Raw genomic sequence first — 27,914 nt, forward strand, 5'->3', positions numbered from 1 at the left:
CCCCGCGTGCCAGCGGCGCGCAGCCAGGCCGCGGGCCCGGGCGGGGGTAGGCCTGAGCCCGGGGGCCGCCGCTCGCGGGGCCGCGACGCCGTGCTCACCTGCTGCGACGTGCGCCAGCCGTGCCGGAGCCAGGGCTGCCTCCTCGCCGTCGCCTCCTTGTGCCCCCTCAGCGCGGTGACAGGGCGCCCTAACCCCCCTCAGCCCCGTGACAGAAAACCCTGCCCCCGGCCCCGTGACGGGGAGCCCGAACCCCCTCAGGCCCGTGACAGGGCGCCCGAAACCCCCCCGGCCCCGTGACAGGGCGCCCGAACCCCCCTCAGTGTGGTGACAGGGCGCCCTAATCCCCCCCCCCTCGACCCCATGACAGGGCGCCCTAACCCTCCTCAGTGTGGTGACAGGGCGCCCTAACCCCCCCCAACCCCGTGACAGGGCACTCTAATGCCCCTCAGCATGGTGACAGGGTGCCCTAACTCCCTCTCCCCCACTCCCAGCCCTGCAACAGGGCACCCTAAACCCCTCCCCCCCCCACACACACACCCGGCCCCACAACAGGGCACCCTAACCACCCCCCGCCCCGGCAACAGGGCACCCTGACCACCCCCCCCGCAACAGGGCACCCTGACCACCCCCCCCGCCCCGCCCGGCCCTGCGACCGGACACTTGCCCTTCTCCTGGGCTCACGCAGAGCGAAGGACCTGGTGTTCGCAGTCTGCCTGAAGAAATGGTGCGGCCTTGCTCGAGAACAAGCCCCTCGCGGAAGAAAAAACAGCTGCCCAGCAATACAGGTAGGTGCAAAATGGTGCCTGATAGACCTGGTAGTAGAGCAGACACTCTCAGCCCTTCCCATCTTAATCCCTACCTGCTCCCCATGACCTTACCGTGGGAGAACTGGCTTTTCAACTGATTCAGTGGCCCATCAGGTGTCATCTCCATGAGGGAAGTAACAGCGATGTAATTCACCCTGAGTAAGAAGCTCTCTTTGATGCCTGACATCACACCACAGAATCCCCTCCAGGTTGTACAGTGGAGCAAGAGCAGGGTTAAATTCCAACAAATACCTGCTTTATTCGTTAAAAAAAATGCAAATACATGAATATCAGTTATTAACAAACCCTATATTTGGAGGACATAAAATACCCGTTTCTTTTAAAGCTTCATTGTCAATTGAAGGAGGAGAAAAGTGACTGAGGAGGAGAGAAAGGTTTTTTGCAAATTACAAAAACAAACAAACAATAGCTGCGATGTTAAAAGGAACAGAAAAGCTTGTCTAGCCCATTTGGTTTACAGGCACAGTCTCTGTTTATTTCACACTCAATGCACTGCTGGGGTTCTGCTTTGGGAGCGTGACTAGGGTGCTTCTCATTAGGACTTTTATAGAGGGAAAAAATGTCTATTAAAATTAGGCAGGTTCTGTCTCTCTAGGGAGCGTGAAAGGGACTGGAGTGTTTCCAAGCTCTTTCATACTTTGCTACTCAAGTTTAATCTAATGTTCCAAATGAAGCAAGCTTGACAGCCTCTGCAACCTAGCGCTGATGTGCGCGCTACATCACAGGCCTTGCTCACGTCAAACCTGGCCTGCACGTGAGCGCCTACAAACTTCAGTTCCTGGGGAGAGCAGAAACCCAGGTAGGAACAAGCGGCACAGGGTGGGCAAGGCTACGTTAATTAGAGCGGGATTTTGCCTGATTACTTTCTGGAAGGTTCTTCTATCTTGGGCCCAAAACACTTGTTCTGCAAATCAAGATCATGCTTTTAATCCCATGTATGACCTCTCTGTCTGTCTCCCTAATTAAGTATCAGTTTATGTGTTCAGCCCACCACTGAGAGGCCTGGCGGGTTCTCCTCACAGATATCTGCTTGACAATGGGCTTACAAACATGGGAAATGGAGAATTCCCAGAGACAGACTGTGTTTGCAGGGTTTTGAACAACACTGTTGTCATTCAGAGACAGAAGAGGCGAGCCCCTTCACACCATGCAGTGTGATACAGTACTAGCACGAAATCCCAGGCTCCTCAAGCACACTTCAGACCCATCCTGTACATCCACATGCAGGATTCATCAGGTTCCCCAGTGAAATACCTCTAGAGCAGAGCAGTGTGGGACAGGAAGTGAAGGAGAACCTTACAGTTGTTGACATCGCAGGTGTCCCCACTGAGAGAAGCAATTCTTCTGGCAGCCTGTTCTTGGAGTACGTTGAGAGCCAGCTTCACTAGGCTTGAAGAGATGTAGGTGTCACCTTCTCAGAGAGAAGTGAAAAATAGCAAAGTACTCACCAGCAAAGGAAGTAATAGGTGCACCTAGCAATTTCTGGCTATTTCTCAGTCTGTCTGGGATCCCAAATCAAACAGCTCCCCATGCTGCCCTCTCTCATGAGTGAGTTTGCAACCTGTGCCATGCAGCTACCTGCCGTGAACACATAGCTGGCTAGCTTAAAGCTAGCTCGAGCCTGTCTCTCTCCTGCCTGCATGTCCTATTTGCTAGTGGCGAGAACCATGTCCTTGATGATGTGTCCCTGCTGACGGTAAGACGTGTGCCCTCGGGGGGTAACACAGCGCTGCCTGGCACCACTCTGGGTCAAAAAACAACCCAGGGAGCTGTACTCCTGTCTCCGCACTGCACCGCAGCAGCAGGCCCTTCCCAGGCAGTTATGCAAGAGGGAGGAGGATGGAGCTGCGTGGCACAGAGCACATCCTGCCAGCTGCGCAGGAGCCCTGAGCGAGTGTCCCCCCTGGCCAGCTGCAGGGAGCCAGCTGGAGATCCAGGGACAGCGCAGCAACAGGTGACAGTGCTGGCCTGGCCATGTGCTGCTATGCTTTGCTGCTAGACCTCTGCTCCCTTAGAAAGAGTAGCAGTAAGTGGGCTGGTGCAGTTACCTGCTGTGTGGTCAGTTCTGCATGTAAGGCCATGAGGTTTCACCTGGGATACAGATACACACACACTGCCTCTGGCACGCTGTCAGTGGTACAGGGCAGAACTGAGTACTCCTGTGACAGCAGAATACAGAAGAAAAAAAAGATTGAGGCATATCAACATCTCCCTTCAAGGCCTGTGTGCTACACTTCCTCAGAGACCCTCCCCGCCACCATCCCGTCATCTGGGTCAGGAACCTTTCCCTGTAAAAGAAATGCATTTTGTGCCGAGAATCCTGTTGGGACTCCAAGCAGACGCAGGTGTCTGCAGCCCATACTCCCATCCCTAAGGGTGGGGAGGAACAATGCAATAGCAAAGTCAATAGGAGAATAGGCACAGTCCCACTCCAAGTTGTTTACTCACTGGCTCTGAATACCAGCAAGAGGAGAAACTGGTAACTGCACCTCTGTAAGAAAGAGGAAATGGTTGAGATGGCTGGGCACAGCTAGGAGCCTGGCACTACTTACTGTGCAGAAGGAATCCTATCAGCAGGTTGCACTTTTCACCCACCGCAGCCACCAGCACCTGACAGGGTTAGTGAGGAAGCAAATCCCAAAACAGGTGGTCTGATCCAAAATGTGTGTCATCTTCCATCGCTGCCATCAGTGACCTTCCTCAAATGTGAAGCATGTGGCCTCACCTCCATGACCTCTGTCAAGAGAGTCCAAGAGATCACACAAGGCTTCTTACTGGAAGGAAGTGTTGAGAAAGTCCCATGCTACTGCTGCAGAGAGAAGAGTTATCTCCATGCTGCTAGCACAGTCTGCCAAGAGATTTTGAGAGTCACATGGGGCAGCCAAGCCAGAGGCCTGGATGTTCACCAAGGAGCTGAACACAAGACCCAGAGGATCGAAGGACCAGCCAAGAGGGGATTGCAGCAGTTCAGAATACCCTTTCAAAACAGTTAGCAGACACTGGATGATTCCAAGCACCAGCTAACAATAGGCACAAGACAGCCGGGCATCCGGTGCACAGGACTTAGTTTTGTGGGAAGAAAGCAGTGTCCCTTCCTCAGTGAGAACAACAAAGTACCTCACGTGGCGAGAAGCTCCTTAAGTGAGGGTGGTAAAACGCAGTGCAGTTCTTGCTGGGGGACTTCTACTAATGAAGTTCATTTAAGTCAGTATTTTCCACTTAGCGCAGACAGAATTAAACCACTATCAGGAAACCCATCCCAGGCTCCTTTCCATCATGGCCTAAAGGCAGAGCTTTCTCAGTCTTTTTCTTTACTTTGGAGAAAGTTGGATTTAGCTTTTTTTTTAGTGCTTATTTTGTTCTAACATGAGCCTTCCTTAGACAACCCTTGCATATTAATTCATAAATTAGTTTTCTGAAAATGTTGAAAGGGACTGTATTACAGTGCAGTTCATCTTAACAAGCTTTTTGTAGGTACCTCTACCAAAGTTGTCTGAAAGTGAGCAAACTTGGGAATTGCTGTACAGCTTACACTTTGCACAATATGTGATTTAAGATGATATATACAGTCAGGTTCTGCTTACCTTCAAAGATCTCCACACAGCAAGTTTCACCTCGGACCAGTAGAACTGGGTGTGAATAATGCTATATACCATATAATAATTGCAATGCCAAGATACCTTTTGATAGCTTAGAATACTGGACTTTCTTTTTGTTTCCCACTATAGCTACTGTTAAGCACATGTCAGAAACAAATGTAAGCATATGCACTGTGAATATGAAATACATAATTCCAAGACTTCTGTAACATTGTAGCAGATCACACAGTGGAACAGGGCAAAGATAAGCCAAGGACTAGTACAGAAGTAATGACAAAAAAAAGTTTCAACCAAAGCCAGCTTTAATACTGCTTGAAACAGATTCCTGTTTCACAAAAGCAGCAGATGAAAGTGAGTCAGTGTCCCTGCTTGTGCTGGTGCACAAAGGGGACTGGCTTCTGGCAGCTACACCTTAGTGGAGCCATTCTCCATCACTGGCAGCATTAACAGGGGTTCAGGCTCTCATCCCAACCGCCACAAAAAGACCACAACAATTCCGCATCAGTTCCGTGTTTTATTTCCTTAGATACTGTTACAGACTCGGGGCACCAGGAAGCAAACATGAGACTACTGAGGACCGTCTTCAAACATTGTATCCAATCAGGCCACCTTTGCCTATGATCTCACCAATGTAAAACCACATCAGCACCTCCGTGGCCACCAAACCGTTCCTCAGAGCTTCCTGAAAGACAAAAAGCCACAATTTACAGCATTTGTTGCTGCAACATCTTCCTTTCTTGCTTTTCTAATCAAACGCCACGTATGGCTAGCAAAGCAATCATCCAGTTCACAAGACAGTTTAAGCCAAAGTCGGAAGTGCAATTTAGGGGTTATAGCATTCATCCACCCCTCAGCAATCAGACCCTATTATTAAAATGGCTCTAAAATCTTAAGACGACCATCATTTGTTATTTATGTTTTTAGAGCACTTTAAAAAGACCTTTTTTAAAAGCACAGGTGCGAGAAACAATTTAATTACAGTGCCAAGCAATATACTGGGCCTATGATGTAGCTGTACCAGGCTGTTGGGCAAATCTGTTACCTACTCATATTCTGTTCACTCGAACAAATAATGGAAGGGGCCCAAGGAACAAAAACACATCATGAATATAGATGTGGAAGGGTTAAGACAAAGCTGATGCATTAAAATGCTTTCAACTCTTGACCTATCAATTCCTTGAGCTTCAAGCTGTAATGACAGCAGCTCAACTGTTTTTCATGGCGCAAGCAAATCATTTCAAGCTAGCATGCCAGTGGTTGAATCAGGTCTTGGAAAATATTATTCTGTACAGTGAATATCTGTGGCTCGCAGACTACAATTGCCAGAAACTGAAGAGGTACTAGAACTGCTCTGTTTCTGAGCTTATCCAGAAAGAACTACAAAATTTTTGTACATATAATTTTTTTGAAGTCTAACACCAAACAAAACACATCTTCAGACCGTTAGCTGTAGCATCAGCCCAGGTGCCTGGATTCAGAAACCCCTCTTCAACACACATCAATCCCAGTGGGAAACAGTTTCACAAAGAGCAGGAGAATTTGGAAGGTTTGGTAGGAACAGCACTGTGTTGCTTTCCTGACAAACATTGACTTCATCTGTACTACCTACTTCCTCTGTCACAGCTTCACTCCTTGTCCCCTTTCCAATTAATTTGCATTAAAGGACACTAAAAGACAACAGACACTTCACAACAGCTGAACTTGCTAAATATGGATTCATTGCCACATGCTGATTGCACAGAAAAGGAAAATCGGAAAAGGAAACAATGTTCATATGAAAGTTAAGATAATTTAAACCTATTTGAATTTACAAGGCTTTAAAAAAGAATACAAGATTTCTGTCACGGGCAGGTCAAGTCCTAATCACAGGTGAGGAAAAAGAGTCCATATGGGCAAACGGAGTATATGCAAGCTACACAAATGCCTGACAGTGGATTTCTCATTTTTCTTCAGACTCATCTGGTACTTGCATCTTCACGGACAGGCTGGTGCACGGGATGGACTGCAGAGCTTATCTAAAGCTGTTTGGGCATTCCTGCGCTGACAGCAGGCACTGTCTCTGTGCAAGCTGCAAATTCCAAACTACGAAAAACAGTACCATAGTATCGGTATACGTGACCACCACATGCGGTCCCTCAGAGACAAAACAAGACAGTAAAAATTACCTATTCAGACAAAATTACTTAGCGCGCTGAATACACTAAGGAAGTTATCTGAGGAAGGAAGCTAGTCTGACCAAGGTTCTCTGCAGGGGGGCAGATAAAAGGGAGCGGAAAAGCCTCAGACAAATCAGAGCACAGAGGCAATGGGACACCTCTTCAGAAGGACTCAGGAGAAACAAAGGGAAAGGTCCATGGGCAGATGATAAAGAGAGAAGAAATAAGTAGAGATCTGTAGCTGAGGGTCTGATTTAACAGCAGAAACCATTTAAAAGATTTTAAAAAAAATTCTGAGCATTCCCAAGGACCTCATCCAAAGCACCAAGAATTCTCCAGAGCGATGGCAGATTTATTTTAACTAGCTGTCTTGTGCCCTCTCTCCCTCAAGCTACCTAATTAGTGGCATTTGAGAATCCTGTGCAATCAGTTTCAGCCTTTGGGACCATGTGACAGATAGGAGCACCTACCTGGCCAAAACTGAGGGAATGGATATGCCTAAGCTAAGAGAGCTCTGAAGTCCACAGTCTCAGCTCTTAGGCAGAAATCCAGACACAGGGACTGAGCATCAGAATGCGCTTAGAGACTTCAAGCAAAGAGCAGCACATAAATTGCATCCGTACTCTCGAGGCTTACAGCGTGCGAGGATTAACAAGGTGAGCACAGATCCAGAGATCATCAGGCTAGAGAGGGAACTCTTCCAGGGCAGTATGAGATACACATGTTAAAGCTCCCCTCTACATAAAGTGATTTATCCATTTAAAAAAAGAAAAATCTTTGTAAGCCATGTCTGAAATTAATCACTGTCTTCGTCTGCAACTCAACCTGATCAGAACCATTATGGAATAGATTCTAAACCTCACCACAAAATAACACTTGGGGATTAAATACAGGTTAAAACACTATCAATAAATACTGGAAAGGAGAAAAGAGAAAACAAATGTACCACCTTGCTGTTCACCATATAGGCCCCATGAAATTTTTATTAAAGGCACAATGACTGCATTCAGAAGTGCCAGTGACAGAAAGACAGCTGCAGATGCAAAGCATAAAGATCAGCCCCTAGCTTTGCTAACACCTGTATAGGGATGCACTGGAGAAGAAGCGTCACAAACTGCAGATGTCTGACTGAACAAGCCCCGTAGCAGAGAAAGCTCCGAGTTTAAACGTGACCTGGTTTTGTAAACAGGGATCTAGCGAGTAGCCTGTCTAAAGTGACAAACAGAGGCAGCATGCTGGACTGCAGAAGGCAGGCTGCGGTTTGTGCTGTTACACGCAGGCCAGCTGTAAAACGCGTTAGCCAGGACAGCCAGAGGGAAGGGCCCTCGGGATAACCGCGCGCGTTCCCAGCTAGCGTGCCGTTACCCGGACTGTGAGCTGCGCCAGGCGGCCGGACTGAAAGCTTCTGACCAGAGCCTTCATGCTGTCGATGGCCTTGGGGATCTCGGCCGGAGTCGGAGGAGCCAGCTCGACCTTCGCGTAGTACCAAAACGTGGCCAGGCGAGGCTTTGAGTAAGCCACAGCAGCTGGGGGGAGGAAAAAGAAGAAAAAGATGAGGCTGAACTCGCCGGCGGCCGAAGAAACGGACCCGCGAGCTGCGTGCGGCTGCAGCGCAAACCAAGCGTGCGCCGGAACGGCCGTGGAGGGGCGGCGAAGCGGCCTGCTCGCCCGCGGCCGCCGCCGCTCTGACCTTGGGCACCGCCAGCCTCCCCGCCAGGGCCGGGCCGTGCCGGGCCGGGCCGTGCCTGCCCTCCCCGCGGGGCGCCCCCGTCCCCGTCCCGCTCACCGGAGAGCAGCTGCGGGCCCTGCACGGCGACGCGCTGCAGCAGCCTCTGCGCGGCCTGCGCCATGGCGACCGCCGGCTCCAGCAGCGAGCGCAAAGTCACCTCCGCGCCCGCGCAGGCACTGCCCCGCCCCGCCGGGCTGCCCGCCCGCCGCCCGCCCCGCCGCGCAGGCGCCGCCGCCGCCAGCCCGCCGCCGAGGACCCCGGCCCACGTGCGCCGCGCCGGGGCGGGGCCCTGCGCCGCGCCGCGCCGCGCCGCTCCGGAGGCCGCGGGTTCGAGGCCCGCCTCCCCCCCCGCGAAGGCGGGTGCCTCTGCTGAGGCCAAGCAGAACTGACAGCCCCTCCCTGCCTGGCGCGGCTGCCCCCCGCCCACCCGGCCCCGGGAGCCGCACACAAGAGGGACAGCGTAAAGGCAGGGCAGGATTTATAGTGTACCTTCAGGAGTATGTACATGGCTTATGCACAGAGGCAGCACAGTTTGAAACAGGCTTCCACATGCAGCAGATGCTCCCAACTTACAGTGCTTAAACTCAATGGCTGGGACAGTGGGGACTGCTATTAAAAGCTCCTGCAAGGCTGTTCTTCAGCAGAACAGGCAGTCTGTCTCTCTCTCCCTAGAAGCCAAAACAAAAAAGGCTTTTCTAAAACTAGGACCTCCCTCCTCCAACTACAGAGTGCCATTAGTTGCTAGACCTTCACAGCCAGCTGTAAGAGTCCTAAATACTTCATTTTTCATACCCCTCAACTGCCATATACCACACCAAAACCAAACCCCGGTTCACAATCAGCATTTACAAACTTGCATATCCCCCTTCAGTCCTCACCAATATCTAAACTTAAGAGCTGCTGTGGATGCAAAGGCATTGTTTTCACATTAAACATAAGATTACAAGTTTAAACAACTTGGGAGCAAATAGCAGCAAGAGAATGGAGGTTGGAGTAGGGAGGAAGGTTTTTGGTATCATTGAAAATATAACATGGCAGTCATTAGAAACAGCCAACACAATCAAGAACACTACAGGGACAGGGCACCAGGACAATCAAAAGAGGCTAGGAAGCTGTAGTGCAGTGGAAATTTCTAATATTAAACAGTAAGTCTTAAAAGGAAAGTTGAAAGAAGGGGTAGAAGGGAAGGTTCTAGGAGAGATTTCAGATGTGGTGGCAATGCACTGAATGCATTCTTGATTAAAGTGGCAAGTTTCATGGATGCTCTGGAGCACCAGCCACCACCCCTGCAAGGCATTTATCTTGCAAATGATTGTATGTCTAGAGATGTAGGTTTTTCTTCATCAGTTCAGTGTGTCCTCCAGCTCCTCCTTCTGCTTTTTCCTCTCTGCAAGCCATTGCTGGATCTTTTCTTTAAGCTCTGTGTTTGGTCTAATCTGGTCCATAGTGAGGGGGCTCCGATTAAAAGGATCCGTCTGGTCACTGAAAAAAGTAATAAGGAGATTAGTTGTCTGACAGCCCCATCCTAGAAGAAACAGGAAAGGCAAGCTGGAAGGATCAGCATGATCTTCCTGCTATTAAGTGAAGTAGACTTGCTCAGCTAACAGAGACCAACAGGTGTTAATATCATTGGATAAACGAAATCTACCACAAAAAGAGTATAAATTGGAGATATCTACTGTCAACTCACTTCCTTCTTATGGCCCAATAAGATAAGGATGAACGAGGAAATATTCTGGATGTATTAGTAGAGGAAAACATGCAGTCATTTTGGACAAGAAAGAGTGAAGTAGAAATATCTGCAGTTTGCCAAATAAGTCATCCTTCACTAAAGAAAGCTTGCATAATCTCTTCTGCACTTCCATCTCTGGACTCAAGTCAATGGAAATGCATTAAGCATTGTTTTATGCACTTTTGCTAATGTCTGAAATTTATTTCAGGAGATGAAATTCTACTCTCCCAGGTCACGTTTGAGACAAGCAGATTATGAACACTTCTAAGCACAGTTATATTAATGCCCTGGACTTCACACTAACTGAATAATTTTGGAATGAAGGAGACTACGTGCATATGTGTACCCTCCCCACCCCACTCCCAAACTTCCAGTTCAGGAAAGCAACAGTACTTGCCAAATAAAAAACAGTCAGTCAATGAAGGAAGCTTAACTAGAGCACGGACACAGTTAGATCGCCTTGCGTACCTGAGCAGGTGCCTGGCTATAGTTGACCTATCCACAGTGACGCGGGAAGATGGCAATACCACAGGGTCTGACATCAGAGTACTCATGATAGGATCCAGAAATTCATCACATGCGTCTGCATACGTCTCTTCTTCCTGCTGCTGACGGTCTGCAAGAGACTGATAGAGACACAGAACTTTTAAACACCAGGTTTCCTGGAGCTGTTCAAATTCTTTCAAAAACAGGTGAAAGAGCTTACTGAGCGGACACCTATATGCTCTACCAGTCCCTTTTTGCTCATAACTAGAAGCAAGGTATCACCATCACTGAAAAATCTCTCACTGGAACCTATAAACCTCACAGCTGGTCAAGTAGATGGTTACTCAACATACACAGTCACTGTTAAAATATGCAAAAATGTGAGTCGGGTCTGGGAGCCTGATATAAAAAGCAAGACCTGTTATTTTTGCACAGGAAAATAACTGATAGCCTTCTGTAGCCAGGAAATCCAGGCCTAGTTGTCATCAAGTCACGCATTTAGTTTTTCATGGAACATGCTCGAACATCTGTAGGTACATTCAAGAACTATACGCTAAAACATTAACAGATGCATGTTGAGAGGGAGCCTTCTGAGTTGCCCAACCAGGCATTTAAGACAAAGCAGCATTTCCCAGAATTCCAGCTTCACAGCAAAGATGCAGTGATAAATCAAGGGAAAAGGATGCCAAGAACCTTTTTTTTTTTTTTTTTTTTTTTTTGGTTAAACTTGCTCCACTTCTTACCTTGATCCTCTCAGCCAGGTTACTGAAAGCCACTATCATGTTGCCAGGTTTATTGATTTTCTTCAGAACCCTAACTGTCTGGGCAAAGAGCGTCGGTGAATAGGAACGGCCGTCCTTGGGCACTGTGGCACAGAAGTTTTCTTCATCCCTGGACCACAAGTTATAAGAGAGCAGGAGTTTAAGAACTCACATTTATTAGGCTGCAAAACACTGTCTACACAGTTGCATTACTAAAGCAAAGAATTGAAGAGATAGGGAAACCATAGAAAAGCTTGACCTTAAATTAAGCATGTTTTCTTAAATCCTCTCCAAAGCAACACAGGGTTTAAATTTAACTGTGATCATGTTTAAATTCCATTCCTACTAGCTGGGTTGCAGCTGACTTTCCTGGGTAATTTAAGTTTTACATAATAAAATGAATATAATAAACCAGAAGAGCACAACACACCTCTGAGTGCCCCCCCTGCCTTAGGGATAGGGGTAAGTACATAGCACAGTTCAGTTAAAAAAATTCCCCAAAAGAGACACTCCCATCCCTGACAAAGGAAACTGCAGCGCTGTGCAAACCAGGATCTTCACACGACTGTAGCTGGAGTTCTCATCCTAATGCAAACATTGATTTGCACATCAAGTCACAGTTTAAGCTAAATTAGGTTTCAATTTCTTTCCAAACATCATCCATGTTCAGACTACAAAATCTCTTCAGCACCTGTAAGAGCGCTAAAGACAAAGTACCCAAAGGCCATTCTTCTCCATGAGCATCTCCTGACATCCCACACTCCAGCTCTCGCTTGTCACATACCCAAGGTTTAGGTAGATCGTACAGATGTCAGAAACTAGCTGCTGCGGTTTGAAGTCAAACTCGCTGAAATCCTTGACTTTCAAGGCTCCCATTTTAGGGCCAACCAGGTGTTGCAGAAAATAGTTTAGCATGGAGATGATGCGCTCAGCAAGAAAAGGATGCACAAACAGGGACTTAATTTCTGCAATAGAAACCAATAGTTCCCTGAGCTTCACAATAATCCAGCCCTCTGACAATCCTTAAACCAAACGAATCCCCCTCCCGTTCCCAGGCAGTGGCCCTCTCCGGTTTCCAGAAAGATTTGCTCTCCCTACCTGATGTCAGGAAGGCCAGAGTGCCAATGGTTTCATTGGACATGATGTTGTGAAAGCGAGCCAGCTGACCGAACATCTGCAGGCTGGACTCCTTCTCTCGACGAGCCTCCTGGGACAGGCTGTCCCATTCACCACGATCCTTCTCTATCTGCTGAACTTTAATCTTACTGAGGTACTGTAAAGACAGTAGGGAAGCACATGGGAGCGGCAGTCTGAGCATATCACCACCTTTACTAAGTGGAACGCTCTCCTTTGAACCAAGCAGTCACTTTAGGACACAGAGGCAGATGTGTTCAGTAAAGAAACACTGAAAATGCCTCCTGCAGCAGCCTCAGGAGAGTAGGCAGGAAAAGAGGCAACGAAATCTAAACTAGACTGCTCCCTTAACACCGGCTGAGAACTTTTGGCATGGAAAGGCTAAGAAACAGGATGTCTACAGTGGGTATGGATTGATGAAAGCAGGGTTTCTGCTGGTGGTACCTTCAGTCTGCAGTGTTTTGCTAGCACTGCAGCTTTGGCTGGTAGGCTTAAAAAGACACTGTTTTCCAGACTCAGTCTCCTCTGCTGAATCAGTGTAATCTCACAAGCTTCCTACTGTTAACACCACGTTAAGATTTCAAGGTAACAGTAACAAATCAAAGTCTCACTGTTGATCTGCCTAAACTCAGGTGAAAGAAGAGGGAAAAATCAAACCATATTTGCCAAGAATGGAATGACTTGAGTTTATTAAGATTCAACAATTGTGATAAGCTATAAATAAGGGCCTGCTTCTGTGTTAATTTTTTTGCATTCTCACCACCCCATGAGACTTGATGGCAAGATTTCAGATACCTGTTCTGCCTTGTTCCATTCCCATAGGGAGGCCAATTCAGAAAGTGAAAGTTGCAGAAGCTTTGAAGAGATCTCTCACAATCACATGTTTAACACACACAGAACATTCACTTAGACAAACATTAGAAAGTTTACAAACGTTCAAAAACAGCTGGGCCATATCCATGTCCCCTGTGTTTTCTGCCAATCTCCAGGCAGTCAATTCTGCTACAGGGAAGTGCTTCCAACAAAAACCCTCTCTAGTAGCAACGAGAAGCTCTGAAGGGTGTGGTGACACAGTCATCACACACCAGGGACACGAGTTCAGCTAGAACTGACGCCCCATAAACCCAAAGGAAAATACTGTCTGGAAACAAAAGGGACCTTTGCTAGGACAACAGAACGCTTGCGGAAGGGCCAAGAGAATTTGGTAATCACAAACTGCAGAACTTGTTCAAAGCCTGGTTGTGTCCGGATTAGCAACAGGCAGATTTCCTTGCAACTCTCCTAGCGTACTTTTTTCTTGAAAAAATAACCCACCCTTTTGTTCCCTTTGTTCTAACCTGCCTCCCAAGTCGGAGGGAAAGGAAAGTGCCTTGTATGCTCTAGTCCCAGACCTCAACATACTTCTGCCTTAACCCCTTCTTTCAGGACATTTGCTGCTCCAGCTTTGAATCTCTTAAGACTACGAACATGGCTCACCTGAGTTTCCTAGCAAGTATCTCCTGCAGAGAGACATCATTAGGAATTAGAATGAGCTGACATTTTTGTAGTGATAAAAGGTCAGTATTGTAACCGGCCATCTTCACAGGAGTGAGACCCGTTTCTTACATGATGTCTACAGCGTATTTACTAAACCCTACCTGTATTGCTTCATCCAACAGGAAAATGGCATCGTTCATGAGCAAATTAAGGAAACGCAAGAAGAGAGGGGGATTCATTGCTTCAAGGTTCTCTGAGGCATAATCAGCCAAAGCCTACAAGTAACAAGAAAAAGAAAGCAGTTAATGTTCTGTCACAGCCCAATCTGCAGGACAAACCTGAATAATCCAAGAGCAGCTACATAAGCATATTTATAAATACACCTCTTGCTTTACCTTTATGCTCTGCCGGTATGAATCTGTGCCCCACATGTATCTCAGGATGGGATACATTGGACGGCGGTAGTTAAATTTCTGTTCAAACTGATGTGGGTCACCTAGACATAAGCAAAAGCAAGAGAGCATCTCAAGTCAGCAGTGGGCACAGACAGGGATTTTTAATTCCTTTTTAAAGTTTGCTTAGCTCTGTGCTGGGAGCAGGCCACACTTCCTTCAGAAAACTAAAGAGCTGACTTACCAACACAGCCAGTTCAAGTACCGAATGCATCAACTCCCAGCAAGCAGCCAGCGAGAAGTGCAGTTTCGCTGCCCCTTTTCTAAACAAAAGGCTTCATCAGTTCATACTGAATGTGACTAGTCACTGATGCAACCAGGCCCCGCATTAAACATCAAGAATGCAAGACAAGCAAGTCCTGCAGAACAAGTGCCAGGCCGCAAAGGCAGGGGAGGCCACTAGGGGCACAGCTTTTTTTAAATCATTGCAGTAGTTACCTGCATACTTTTATAATAGCAGCAGGCAGTGCCAATGTGTACAGTTAGCGTATCTGGCACAGGCAAATGGTAGCGTCTCTGGCCAGGAGGCTGAGGCCTGGAGTACTACAGCAGCCGCCCACTTGCCAACAGATACATGAGAAGGGCAGCACCCCCTGCTCTTTAGCAATGCTCTAGTTCCAAAAAAAAGGAAGTGCCAATTGCAAAAGTAGGACTATAGCAAAACAAATCAGTCCTGCAGAGCCCCCTGGGAAGAAGGATGACAGTCTGAGCTACATATATGCATTCCCTTTAACTGTATGTATTTCCTGTTGCTCTCATGGGATTACAGAATCTGCTTCTGGAGAAGTCAGCGGAAATTTGTCACTGATTTCAAAGCAGTACAAAAGATCCCACAAAAGAAAAGGATGAGTAAGTACCCATTATATGCATTGCTAAGCTGAAAAGCTTAAACTCTGGGAGGTTACATTTTATAGCTATGCTGTAGTTCTGCACAGGTCAGAAGTTTGGAATGACCAATGCTTTTGCTGGACTGCTCTCTGCCTAAAATGACCTGGCAGTTTAATGGAGCACAAATGGATTTGTTCATTTTCATTGAAGTACTTCAAAACCTGGAGATACTCCCCCTACAGATTCTACAGGAGGAAGACAACCTCTCCCCTTTCATGCTCACCTGTAAACTCAATATCCACAAAGACCTTGATAAGCGCCTCAGCAAGATGGGCTGCATTTTGGTAAGAGCAGAATACTCGTTTGCGATGAAATACACTGGAGACAAGTGGATTCTGGGCCTGATCTAAATGGGGCATCACAGCTTCCAGCACTTCTGCCAGCTTGGCTCGCAGATGAGGATTTTTCATTCTGGAAGAGAAAAAACAAAACAGATCCAAAATGGCAGGAGGGACAAGTGCGCTTAGTTCAGAACACACTTCGAGAGTCACGTCTATCTGTACAGGACTGGCCAGTCATTGCACACCATTTGTAAAACTACCACTGGGATTCAGCCACTCACTCTCAATAGTAGAGCCACAGGGAAAATGCATTCAATCAATACCTGTGGTCAAATCTCAGGCACACAGGCCAAAAGGGTATGGGAACTTTACAGCTTTTGCTTTCATCCCTCCCAGAACAGCATTCTGGCAGTGCATACTACCAGCAATGCATTCTTGCTTGTCAGTTGTAGCTTTTCTGACCGAAGCTGTGATCCCAGCTCTTTACTTAATTGTCCAATGACTTGTTTCCTATTTATTCTGCAAGTCCCAAGTCCTTTGCCTGCTGAGTGCGCTTTCCAGTACATGGCAAAATACTGAACAAGGTTAGAGCATAAGTCTTTTATGTGCTGCACAGGTGGGGCACAAGCTGAACAAGCCACCCAAGGTCATGCTGTAGCTTACTGCCAAGAAGGACTAGAACTTGGATCTCCCAGGGCCCAGCCCAGATAAGGGGAACAGTATATCTGCAAATAGCTCTCCAGTAAGGGAAATCTCCATCTGCTCCTACCACTTCTTTGAGTTCAGTGTATTTACCCTACAAATATAAACAAATGACCAACAGAAATTTAGCGTATGCAATGTCATCTTAGCAAGAAGATCAATACCCCTACTCATTCTTGTTCAGTGCTTTGTTACCATGGTGGAGTTCATAGAGATACTCAAAACACATCAATCACAACAATGTCCTTTAACTACCAGCAAAACACACAGCTCTAACAAAGGAGTCTCATATCAGACAGGAGCACAAAATTAAAGTTGAGAGGTTCTGCTGGGAAGAATGTCTTATTTTCCACATATTGAGCAACTACAGCTCCCACTGACTTGATTTGGAAATGCAGGTACTTATTTCTTAGAAAAAGGAAGCTGTTTCTCACAGCCCTAGCAGGAGTGCTTTAGTTGTCCTCGCTTACAGCTAAGGGACAATATTATTTCCTTCTTGGAAAACAAAACTGTTTCTTAAACTTTTTCAGACTGACCGTTACAAGCAAGAGTATTCATGAATTACTAAAGGATGGCAAATCCTTCCAAACTCTGTTTTTTGTAAGTATAATTCCTAATCCACAGCCAAATGATCACAAGCAGTATGAAAAAAAGCATCCATTCTACACAATACTTGTTTGTTTCCTTTCATAAAGCACCATGGTAAGTAGCAGAACAAAAACATTTTCATGTACACCTTAGATACAGATTTCAATCTGATGCATACTCCTACTTCCTCCTGCAGCCATCAGACACATGCACTCTTGAGAGAGGAAACTGCCAAGGTAACTCTAAAACATAGCAGCAACTTCCTCAAGAAAAGATGTGTTAAACTTTCTAGACAACATTTAGAGATGCATGGCAGCTTCTTTATGTAGGGAATTGCAAAGCAGATCAGTGAGCAACAGTTACTGGACTGGCAATGGCCATACCTTCCTCACTGTTAGTGTTCATTAACACCTAGTTCTACTTGGTTAGGCTCCTGCATAATAAGACTAATAAGTATTTAAACACAATTCCATTTGTGCCTCATGTGAAGCACAAGCCTTTCAGGTAACATTTCTTGTTTATTATGCCTCCTGTGGGCAGAATTTTTCCTTTCCACTGAGATCAACCAAGTCACAAATGTCTAAACCAAATCTCAAGACCCCTCCGACAATTTCCTCTTGCTTCTTTCCATCTGGGTGCTTTGCAGATAAGCATAAAGAGCTTACGTGGAGCTATACGTACCTCTCTACATCACCCATGAAAACAGTAACAAAGTGAAGGACGTGCTCCAGAGAATCAGCAGAAGTCTCCAAGATGTCATCAGCAAAACGGCGCAGGAAAATGAAGAAGTCACCCAAATTATCAGCAAAGAACTCTGTGAACAGAGATTATGTATTAGTTCTTCTGCAGGAAGCTTCTTTAGTCTGTTTTCTAGCCGTCCTTGTACACTCACAATGCCCCGCCTCCTGGATTCCAATTAAAGTTTCTAGACCTAACTGTTCGTATTAGGAAAAAACACAAACCTGAGGGATACCCAGCCAGATAAATTGTATAACGGATTCACCTCATCTGTCTCAGAAGTAGCCATTTACAGGGTGAAACTCAGCAGCTGTCTGCTGATAATATGCATTGTTAAACAGAAAAGCTCAAGGGAAGAAAACTCCCAGATGACTGACAGCACAAGGAGAATTTCACAAATGGGGAAAACAGTAAATCAATACAGTATTTGGCCAAACTTAGCAACTCAGCCGTGAGTGGGATCTTCTGAAGGTCAGCAGCAAACAATATCTTAAGTATGTCCCCTCAAAAAGCCCAACACTTTAAAAAGTTAGTGATCCCTTTCAAAGGCAATGTTCCATGCAAAGAAAAATGTTATCAACTGTTGCAGTGCAGCCTGCCCTAGAGGAAGAAGAAGAAAAAAAAAAAAAGACTTGTTTGGACTATTCTTTTTCAGTATTCATCCAGATGGTACCAGGCTTAGCTTGTCAGATGGACTGAGACATCTCTGTTCTCTCTTTGGAGCTTATTACCTTGCTGTTGACATTTTTGAAGTTGTGACCTTCACTACACTTCCCTACAAGTTCTACAATCCTTTTCAAAGATACCATGTCCTACACATTTAAGCCAAGAGAAAACCCACATGCTTTGAACATGTTAAGGAATAAGGCCACAGTGCCTAAGTATTCTAAACAGAGTATTACTTAAGTTACATAATAGTTGGAAACTTATCTGCAGTAGCAGTAAACAAAGATGTCCAGAAAGACAAACCGTTTCACCTGGTACATAAGCCAATGCACTCTTTTCCACCCCTGGCAGTGGGAACGTCAGCTCTAGAGGCTCAGTCCCTTGGTTTCCTATAGCCAGCTGGACCAGGAGAACCGCCATGGACACCTGCAGGTTCAGGCAGTTCTGGAGCATCTGTGGCTCTGTCATCGCTGTCTTCGTGGAGAGATAGATGGTCATCAGGCGTTCAAACTGTTCCCTGAGACTGTCAGCAGCAGGGCTAGAACTCTGCTGAGCTTCTCGCCACGCTACTTGCAGGCGGTGAAGGCTTTGGTTTATCTTTACCATCTGGTCATGCAACCTACCCAGAAAGAAGGCAATGAGGAGATCAGATAAGGCAAATAGGTTTAGTACAGACTGCCTAAGCAATAAGTTAGCACACACTTTTATCCTGCTTGAGAGGACTGTTCTCTGCAGCTGGCAGAGCAAAACTTGCCATGGTGTCACGCTTTACCAGTTGCGCTGCTTCCCTCCAAATAAGCAGCAGGAAGGTTGCAATATAGCAAGTGTCCTTTGATTCCACTATTCTCAAACTGTTTCCTGTGAATACTCTGCTTTTGGGCCCAGCGACAGGAAGCCTTTACAAAAATCCAAGACAGGGTTTGTTTGGGAGGAGGCTATATGCTACTGAAGAACCAGGGAGGTCTGCAAAGGGAGAAATCTGGTAAAGCAGTTACTCCATAAGCACTTCAGAGGTCTGCGTAACTAGCCTACACAGCTGTAAACCTTGTTGGATTACCAGGGTCAGGGATTCTGTATGCCTGAGAGATGCCTGTGAGCTGACATTTCCAGTTTCCCAGCAACAAGCCACTTGCATAACTTTTTCATCTATTTCTATATTTAGATAATAAACCAGAAGGGGACTATGCTTGGATCAGTGGTGACCTCATAGTATCCAGGCAACAATTTGCAGAGGGAGGCTAAGAAAAATAGTGCTTTCTGGTGTCCAGAAAATCACTTCCTAGAAACAGACAGCTACCTTGCATTTCTGCTGAAAATAAGCCCCATTTACTGGAGCAGTTCAAATAGGCCGCACGAGGCAGGTATTCTGCCACTGAGATGCTCTCTAGTATATAAGCAAGACAAAGGCCTGTTCTCCCTGAGAACAGATCACAGAGGCTGAATGATTCAAGGCAATCCAGCACTTCAGTTATTCAGATTCCATAAATAATGTGAAATCCATGAGACTGTTGGCTTTCACAGTGAACACAAGCGAACGGCATTTCAGAAATGAGGCAGCCTGGGGCTAATCAAAAATGCACACTGAAAAGTATTTGGCAGCTCAAGTGGCATACTATACAGTTCTGAGTATTTCTAAAAATGTAAATAGCCGTACATGGATACAAAACAGCACTGAGAACAATCTTTTACCTACAGCTTGAGCATTCACCTTGAGCATATCAGATATTATCTGAGCCCAGACACATTCTCTCAGTCTGCAGGTTGCAATAACGTTTTACACCTTCTCAGAGGTCAGCTCATTAAGAAGACTCACACAGCTACAGAATAGTTACCTGTGAAATCCTAAGTGAAGAGTGTATTGTGTTAGGACCAGGTTTTCTGTTACCAGATTGTAGCTGTTCGCAAACTCTGGCTCTTGCTCAGTCAGAGCAGGTATCAAACAAGTTTCTTTTTCCAAACCTAGAATTGAAAGCATCACTGCATTAAGTCCTAACCAAAAGTGTGAGTAGGAAAAGAGGACTGAAGAGAGCTCAAGTTCTGCTAAAAATATGGAATGACTGCTACTGATGCTGAACAACTGATGCTGATGTTTTATTTGTTCTTAGCTTCTCCTTTGCTCCTCTCCAGTTACTGATTTAATTCTCCCTTTACAGGTATACAGTGAGAGTGCACTACTGGGAGAGGGAAGGAATCGAAGAAGAGCCCAGAGAGATCCCCTTGGTAAATCATTGCTCAGTTTTCTAGCATACCTTTCATATGTACATTCTTACTCCTCCTCTCCTCTTCATTCAGCTCCTTCAGGGCACAGTAAGTAGGGTTAAATGTAAGCAACCTTGGAGATTTTGGTTTGCAGAAGGGCTGGCACAGCTTCAGGAGGGCAGCTCCCAAATTCAGGAAGAAGGCATCTGAGGCATACATCTGGAAGAAGATCTCTGGCATCTGATTAGCCCAAATTTTGGTACGACCTGCGTTAGCATGGAGACAGTTTCCCAGCCAGGACAGAATCCTGTGTTTGGTCTCAGGAGACAACTGCAACAGGTTCTTCAGCAGCTGGTAGATCTTCTCATGGAACTGGGCCATAAACTGTTAGAGGGAACAGAAGGTGGTTGAAGGAGTCATTATTGAAAGTGGCTCATTTTCCATGTTCTGTCATTTAGGACAGTAGTGCTTTCAAAGTTGGCCTGGGTCCAGACTGCATCCTACTCTTAAAGGGCAAGATTTTCAAAGCAAACTATGGCCAGGACAGCACTAGCAGTCACCTGTCAGGCAGGTGTGATGAATGGGTCAAATCCTGAGGCCAGCAAAGAATAATTAGGGACATACTCAAAAGCATAGTCAAGAAAGAGCAAGCTGTTTCCATGGGGAATAGAACCAAAATTCTTTACACATTTTTGGCATAAAGAATGACCCCGGAAGAATGCATGACTAGGAACCCAATTCTCTATGACTAACTTCTGCACACGAGTTTATTTCCCTGGAGAATGAGGATTATATTTATTTCCTATTTTGTGATGCTTCACTCCTTAACTTCTGAAATATTCTTTAAGATCCTCCTAACACCATCCACCTAAGGAGGGAAGCTGTTTACTGTCATAATTAGAGAGAATATTGCCTGTCACCTTTTCTGCTTGCAAGGTAACAGGACAGTTACTGAAAACTATTGCACAGTGATTTCAACATCTTCATGTACCATCCTCTTAAGTTATGGTGCTGGTATATGTTCTACAAGTACCCAGTTCTTTTTATAAAGCTCAGAAAGCTACTACAGTAAAATATATGTTGCTCTTAAGCAGCACAAAACACTTGATCAATACAAAGAGTTTAGCTCACAACATCCTGATGAAGCAGGCAACACTATTCTTATTTTAGAGATGGAGAATCCACAGCTCAGAGCAGTTCTGTAACTTGCTTAGCCGCAATCCAAACTTTAAAGAGCCAGTGGTTAGAACACATCTCCTGAAATCAAGTCTCCTAACTTTAACCCTCAAGTGAAAAGAGATCAATAAAATACATTAGGAAGCACTATTGGCACCCACCTGATGGATGTTGGACTCCTGAACTTTGATCTCTTGTGGACTGGATCGGGATGGATTCAAAAAATAGCCATGATTCTCTACTACACCAGGAGTCTTTAACAAGCAGGAGATATTTAAAATGGCACCTAACAAAGTCTTCTGGTACATCTGTCCATTATTAGGATCCTTGGGCTGAATATAATCTGCAAAAACCTATGGAACACAGATGATGGACATGCTGACGTTTATATCAAAATCTCAAAAAAAGACCTTATGGCTTTGGATCAGGTTATCATAAACTATCATAAACAATACTAAGACAATACTATTGCAACTGCTTGGGCCCCTTCATGATAAAATAGACCAAAAAGTAACAGTTCCCTATAGTGCTAAGAAACATACCTTTGCTATATCTTTCTGCTTTGTGAAATAGAGGAGCATATCCAGGTAAGTGTACAGCAGGATCTGGCAAAGGTCCAGGTCTTTGATTCTACCCAATAAAATATCAAACACTGGAATCATGACTTCCCCAAATGTCCGTACTTCCTCATCCACTGTTAAGGCTTCTATGACCTCCTCCAGGAACTCAGTCATGTCTTCAAAATCTAGCAAGAGAAGCAAGACTATTACTTAGAGTACCCAATAGAGCCAAACTTCAGTGTGTATATACTGCTACCTAAATATAGCTCTCCCCCCCCCTTTTTTTTTTCCAAACAATGAAAAAAGCCAGATCTTCACCCAAGTCCACATTTTTCCTGCAAGCTTTAACAAGCTCAAGATCTTATCTGCTATGTTTATGAAGACAAGAACTGATATATCTTATCTACTGTGGGCCTAAATATTTCTAGAGTAGCTCTGCAAACACCAAGCTTCTGTTATTCTTTAGTCACATTTTCCTCAATGGAGACAGGTGATCTCACTGTCATCCAGACTGAGAATTTTAAACCTTAAAAGGGCTTAACGCATTAGTTACAGAAAAACGCAACTGGAACAACAAAATAAACTCACAACATTAGTGGTCACCTTCGTAAGCTATCAACTATCACTAAGGAATCTATCAACTTAATTCAGTCAAACTTACGTGCGCCTCTCAATGCTTCCAGCATCAAGTCCACCAGCTGTTCGTACACGTTCTGGTTGACGTAAATCTCTGGGGTAAGAAGAACAGTGCGAGTGTTCGACACAGTCAGATTTCGGCACCGCACCGCAAAGGGCAGCAAGTTCTCTGGAACCTTGGTTATCTGCACAGAAAGAACAAGACACATTTGTCTCTTGATGTGGCAACTGCTTATATCCACTTCTTGCCATTATTTGCCAACTTTGTCACCTCAGACTCCAAAGCAAACTGTATAACAGTTACCTTCTTTTTCATGAATTTCTGCCTACCTCTTCTCTTGCTCTCTGGAAGCAGGCATAGAGGTAGCGTAGAATCTGTTTCTCTCCTGCATCCCTATCTGCAGAGAGGTTCTGTGTGCTAACAGATGTCATGTAAATCAGGTGATTTCCAGGCTCCTGTAGCAGCAAGCGAGTAAACAGTGCCTAGACACAGGCAAAAATACACTGAGAATAGAACAGTCCCAGTAGATAAGAAATTGCTTAAGAAAAGAGAAGCCCCTATCATCACAGGCTAAATTGTTTCTGCCCAGGATAGCTCTTCATCCCTTAGTAAGCAACTTAAGAGGGCTAAACAAAGAATCCTCACACTTACTCATTTGCTGAACTAACAATTTCTCCCATTGCCTTTAAGAGTGACAGCAGTTCTACTGATTGGAAGTTATTTTCACCAAATAATCATCAGGAACTGCTCTGACATCTCTGCACAGGTGAAACTGAATGCACGCATGAACACTGATCATAAAGTTCTGCGTAGCAGCATAACAGACGGCACACTGCTCCAGTATCACTAACAGGAATGTTTGCCTCCCACAACGGCACACAATTGTGCTCTCCTGCCCCATCCAGGTTAAGAGATTTTCTTCCCCCTCCCCCAAGCCCCCCCACTCCCCTCCAGGAGCAGGATACATTTCTGCAGTCACCAGAAGGGGACAGAATAAGCTAATTCTAAACCTTTCTAAATATCTTATTCCCAAAAGCCTGTGGCCATTTCTAGCAAAGCTGCAACTCACTGCTCTGTACTGCACTATTCAAGATACATTATGCATGTTTTGCAAGGAAAAAGAAGTCGTAACTACTGTTGCCAGAGGAACCTGACCACCTGAAAACCTTATTCTTTCACTTTGCTCAAACTGAGATGTTTCTTATCAGGGCCCAGTAACTGCAGTTACTGCCTGATAAAAAAACAAACAGGCACAGAATTTTGCTGTTCTCATCTGACAGAAGTCACCATTCTGCTGCACGTAGGCAGCCTGCAGCTCTCTACAATGCTGCTCCAAAACAGATTATCGAGAGGCAACCAACTGTTAGTATAACTAAACAAAGAGCTGAGCAAGCTGGTTTTTTTAAAAACATAGCATGCATGAGTGAAGCTCTCCTTGCCTGTCATTAATGCTTTATGACAATCGCTGTCTTAAATAGAGGATATTAAATTCCCTATTTAGAATTAGGATTTTGAAAAGATTCTGCCAGCAAGCATTAGCGTATCATTCATAGCATCTACCTTAGCTCTGTTTCGACAGTTAATCAATTTAAAGAGAAAGCCAACATGCAAGAGTACCTGTTCAACGTTTTCCATGTCGAGCCAGTCCTGGTCATCGAGATCTGCAGCCATTTCTTCCAAATACACACAACGAGCTGGAATTCCATTTCCACTCTTCATACTGGGATCACCTGGGAAAAAGTACAGTCAAACTTACTTTACTCAAACTAACACAGAACACACCTACAGACAGTGAAACAGATACCCAGGATACTGCCTGTTACAGAGAAGTGCCTGCTACAAGAACCTATAGTAAAGCATTTGCTCCCTCCCAGCTTTCCAGTCCCGTTTCAGATAGGCCTGACAAACTTCTCAGATGCTTTTTGCACTGTTGCTTAAAACAGGTTTCACTCTGGAATCTAACATGACAATTTTCTTACAACAAACACGTGCTATGCAATATTACAGCCTATACTGACAGTCTGTTTTCAGGGAAAAAAACCCATATATTTGGATGTAAGCAAGACCCCAGCCTCTAAGGTAAGCTTTTATAGTTCATGTCCTTATCCTGAAGGGCCTTATTTGGCAAGAAGAGCATGAGCTCTTTGGCATTCTGGGACCAGAGGTGCCATCCAGGTGCTGTTTTAGAGCCTCTGGATGACACTTCTGTTTGCCACATGCAGCCAGAAGACATTCAGAGGTGCCGATTCTTGTGGGTTTTGTGTCCCATTTAGGGGATGGCAGCAGAAATGATCATCTTTAGCAGTTATGCAGTATTATTCTGATTCTTATTAATGAACTTTGGACCAATCACTACAGGTGAAAGGCAACCACATGAGCTCCCATAATGGCCTTAGAAAAATAAGATATGCATCTATAGAAATGAAACAGCTGCATGGTCCTAGGACACAGATTCTCTCTACTTAACATATTTTACAAGCTTTTCCACCGCAAACAAGAAAACATGTTAAAACACGTGAAAAACAAGAAGTGTTAGATCTGCAAGGCAGGGGCTGTGCCTTCTGGTGCTTGCCCAAGTGGCAGCACACTGGTGCCAAGTTTTCTCAGGCACCCACGTGCCATTACAAAGCAAACCGTAGTAATAATGGAAAAACAACACAGCACATCCACAAAAGAGCACTGGATTCTGCAGTCACACACACCTGGCAGCAGGCTTTAGATTTAAACTCGACTCAGAGGAACCAAGTTTGCAAGCTTTGTGTGTAACACACACCCATAACTACTCCCAGGGCTCAGCGACTGCATTTGCCACGTGAAGTTCAAACCCCCGGCATTCTGGCAGCTAACAAGAGCCTTCAGCGCACGAGCACTTACTGTTATCGAGAGTGATAAGAAAGATCCTCTGAATCATGTGATTGATGTTGAGCTGCTCACATAGCTCCCGCTGGGAGCGGAAGGAGCGGCTGATCTCGGCCACAGAATAGTCGCAGTCATCCAGGCTCTCGGAGATGCTGTTATCCGAGTCATCTTGGCTGACCGAGGTTTCATCTGGAAAAAAGAGCTCCTAAGTGCCCTGCTGACCCCAGAGGAGGCAAAAGCTACGACTGTGCAAGAACGAGGCGCACCAACGCAGGAGTGCAGCGATTGCGACAGGGCTCTACCGAGCAGCCAGCTCAAGCCCCTCCCACCCTCACCCCCGGTGAGTTCAGCTCGGACCGCGAGAACGGGCGTGCCTTACCAGGAAAGGGCCCCAGCTCTGCCCCCGCTACAGATCTGCCCCCCCGGCCTGCGGCTCCCCCGTACGCACTGCCCGCCTGCGGGCCGCCCAGGCCCGGGGCCGAGCGCTGCCGGGCGGCAGGCGAGACCCGGGGCCCGGGCGGCCGGCGGCGGCCGCGCCCGCTGACCTGTGAGCTGCCGCAGCTGCTGCTTCTGGACGGCGGCGAACTGCTTGGCGTCCGCCACGGAGCTGAAGAGGGCAGCGAAGGGGTTGCTGGAGATGCTGTTGTTGTTCTCCTGGTCGGTCATCTCCCCTCAGCGCCGCGCCATGCGGGCCCGCGCAGCGGCTGCGGAGAGAGCGCCGATCAGCCCGCGCCCCGCCACCGGCGCCCGCCGCGGCAGACCGCCCTCCCCGGCTCCGCACCCGGGCGCCGCCGGGGCGCCGAGCGCCCGGCCAGGGGGCACCGGCCGGCCAGCGGGGACCGGCCGCGCCAGGGCCGCCCGCCGCTCACCGGGCCCGGCGCGCTCACCTCCCTGCTCCGCGGGGCAGCGTCGCCCGTCACCACGCCGGAAAGCGTCATCACTCCACGCCGGAAGACGTCATCAGCGCGCCGGAAGCCGGCAGCGGAAGAGGCGGGCGCTTTTGAGGGGCGCGCGCAGCAAGGAGCGGCTCCAGGGCCTAGCGGGGGTCGCGGGGCGGGCGGTGGCGCCCCCTGGCGACGCGGCGGGACATGGCGGACCTCCGCGCCGGCAGGGGGCGCCCGCGCGGGAGGGCGCGCGCGGGAGTGTCCACGCAGGGGTGTTCATGCGTGTGCATGACGGGGGTGTTGACCGACCCCCCCCCCCCCCCCCCCCCCCCCGGCCGGTGGCGGGTGCAGAGGTCCCAGAGACACCAGGCCGCATCTCAGAGTGGCCCCCCCCCCCCCAATAACAGCTGGTGCACACACACACATGGAGACACGCGTGGGCCTGCGTGTGCTGCCGCACATACATGTCACACTCGTGTGCAGGCAGCAGCTCACAGCAGTCACCACGCACATGCACACAAGGCAAGCCTGGCTTTGTGTAAACACCCTTTTTTTTTTTTTTTTTTTCTTCCTTTTCTTTCTTTTTTTTTTGGGTAAGCAAAAGGAGGTGTGTTTTTTTTTTTTTCTTTTTTTTTCCCCCCTGAAAAGTCTCTGCAGTTCTAAAGTGTGGTAAAACAGCAATCCTTAATAAAGAGCTATATATTACTGCTTATCCTACAGCAGTAAGTGTGGCAATAAAGCGGACACAGAGCTACTGCAAAAGAGGCCCAGCAGCGCTGGGCTGGCGGGGGGGGTGCAGGGTGCCCCGGGGGGGGGGGGGGGGGGGGCAGGTACACCCCACACAAGGCCCCATGACCTGCTGTGCACCTGCATGTTGTGCTGCTGTTGCAAAAGCAATATGGGGCCTGTGCTGGGGAGGGGGGGGCATTCTGGTGGGGGGGGGGCAGTGCGGGGCAGTGGCCTGGTTCCCAGGGCCGTTGCGGGGGGGCAGTCCGGCCCCGGGGGGGGGGGGGGGGGGGGTTTGAGGCAGTCGAGTGGGTCCCATAGCTATTGATTGGGGGGGGGTGTAGGGGCATCAGCCTGGTTCCCAGGGCCGGTGCGGGGGGGCAGTTCTGGGGGGGGGGGTGGTTATGGGCAGTGGAGGGGGTGCCATGGCCATTGGTTGGGTTTGGGGGGGGGGGGGGGGATGTCAGGCACAGGGATGCTGCTGTGCAGCGCCAGGACACATGTGCACACGCACGCGCGTGCACACACACACACACACACACACACACACACACACACACCCCCATGACCCACTGTGCACCTGCATATTGTGCTGCTGTTGCAAAAGCAATATATGAACTGTACTTTTTTTTGGGGGGGGGGGCATTCCGGTGGGGGG

The 27,914-nt window shown here is 47.2% G+C and overlaps 2 protein-coding genes and 1 long non-coding RNA gene across 4 annotated transcripts; 1 reads left to right on the forward strand and 2 right to left on the reverse strand.

The window, feature by feature from the left end:
• Nucleotides 1–568: 568 nt before the first annotated feature.
• LOC135330468 (uncharacterized) lies at nt 569–25,478 on the forward strand. Its single transcript, XR_010392461.1, has 2 exons — nt 569–785; nt 20,369–25,478. It is a non-coding gene; the product is annotated as an uncharacterized LOC135330468 (long non-coding RNA).
• Nucleotides 4,921–8,525, reverse strand: LOC135330467 (ATP synthase subunit g, mitochondrial-like). Its single transcript, XM_064524151.1, has 3 exons — nt 8,369–8,525; nt 7,948–8,108; nt 4,921–5,108 (listed from the first exon to the last, which is right to left on the reverse strand). The coding sequence occupies exons 1-3, from the start codon at nt 8,430–8,432 to the stop codon at nt 5,010–5,012; spliced, it is 324 nt and encodes a 107-aa protein (XP_064380221.1). The 5' UTR covers nt 8,433–8,525; the 3' UTR covers nt 4,921–5,009.
• LOC135330466 (ubiquitin conjugation factor E4 A) lies at nt 8,773–26,642 on the reverse strand. 2 transcript variants are annotated; one of them, XM_064524149.1, is made up of 20 exons: nt 26,534–26,642; nt 26,192–26,350; nt 25,662–25,835; nt 24,405–24,517; nt 23,117–23,269; nt 22,812–22,971; nt 22,133–22,335; nt 21,752–21,943; nt 20,465–20,798; nt 20,048–20,174; nt 18,527–18,834; nt 17,493–17,625; nt 15,464–15,651; nt 14,296–14,396; nt 14,062–14,175; nt 12,389–12,563; nt 12,075–12,255; nt 11,273–11,420; nt 10,512–10,669; nt 8,773–9,793 (listed from the first exon to the last, which is right to left on the reverse strand). In XM_064524149.1, the coding sequence occupies exons 2-20, from the start codon at nt 26,310–26,312 to the stop codon at nt 9,655–9,657; spliced, it is 3,222 nt and encodes a 1,073-aa protein (XP_064380219.1). In that variant the 5' UTR covers nt 26,313–26,350; nt 26,534–26,642; the 3' UTR covers nt 8,773–9,654. The 2 variants fall into 2 exon arrangements, with proteins under 2 accessions (XP_064380219.1, XP_064380220.1); XM_064524150.1 differs by having other exon boundaries at nt 26,516–26,623.
• Nucleotides 26,643–27,914: the final 1,272 nt, after the last annotated feature.

Source organism: Dromaius novaehollandiae, chromosome 21 (genome assembly GCF_036370855.1).
Source record: "Dromaius novaehollandiae isolate bDroNov1 chromosome 21, bDroNov1.hap1, whole genome shotgun sequence".
NCBI classification, from domain to species: domain Eukaryota; kingdom Metazoa; phylum Chordata; class Aves; order Casuariiformes; family Dromaiidae; genus Dromaius; species Dromaius novaehollandiae.

What these genes read in the sequence shown, in the direction of transcription:
- LOC135330467 (XM_064524151.1), bottom strand. Translation starts at nt 8,432, where the DNA reads ATGGCGCAGGCCGCGCAGAGGCTGCTGCAGCGCGTCGCCGTGCAGGGC. An exon ending in GGGCCCGCAGCTGCTCTCCG is followed by an intron (nt 8,109 to 8,368) that starts GTGAGCGGGACG and finishes TCCTCCCCCCAG; the next exon opens with CTGCTGTGGCTTACTCAAAG. An exon ending in TGGCGCAGCTCACAGTCCGG is followed by an intron (nt 5,109 to 7,947) that starts GTAACGGCACGC and finishes TTTGTCTTTCAG; the next exon opens with GAAGCTCTGAGGAACGGTTT.
- LOC135330466 (XM_064524149.1), bottom strand. Translation starts at nt 26,312, where the DNA reads ATGACCGACCAGGAGAACAACAACAGCATCTCCAGCAACCCCTTCGCT. An exon ending in AGCAGAAAGATATAGCAAAG is followed by an intron (nt 21,944 to 22,132) that starts GTATGTTTCTTA and finishes TGTGTTCCATAG; the next exon opens with GTTTTTGCAGATTATATTCA. An exon ending in ACCTGGCTGAGAGGATCAAG is followed by an intron (nt 10,670 to 11,272) that starts GTAAGAAGTGGA and finishes TGTCTCTATCAG; the next exon opens with TCTCTTGCAGACCGTCAGCA.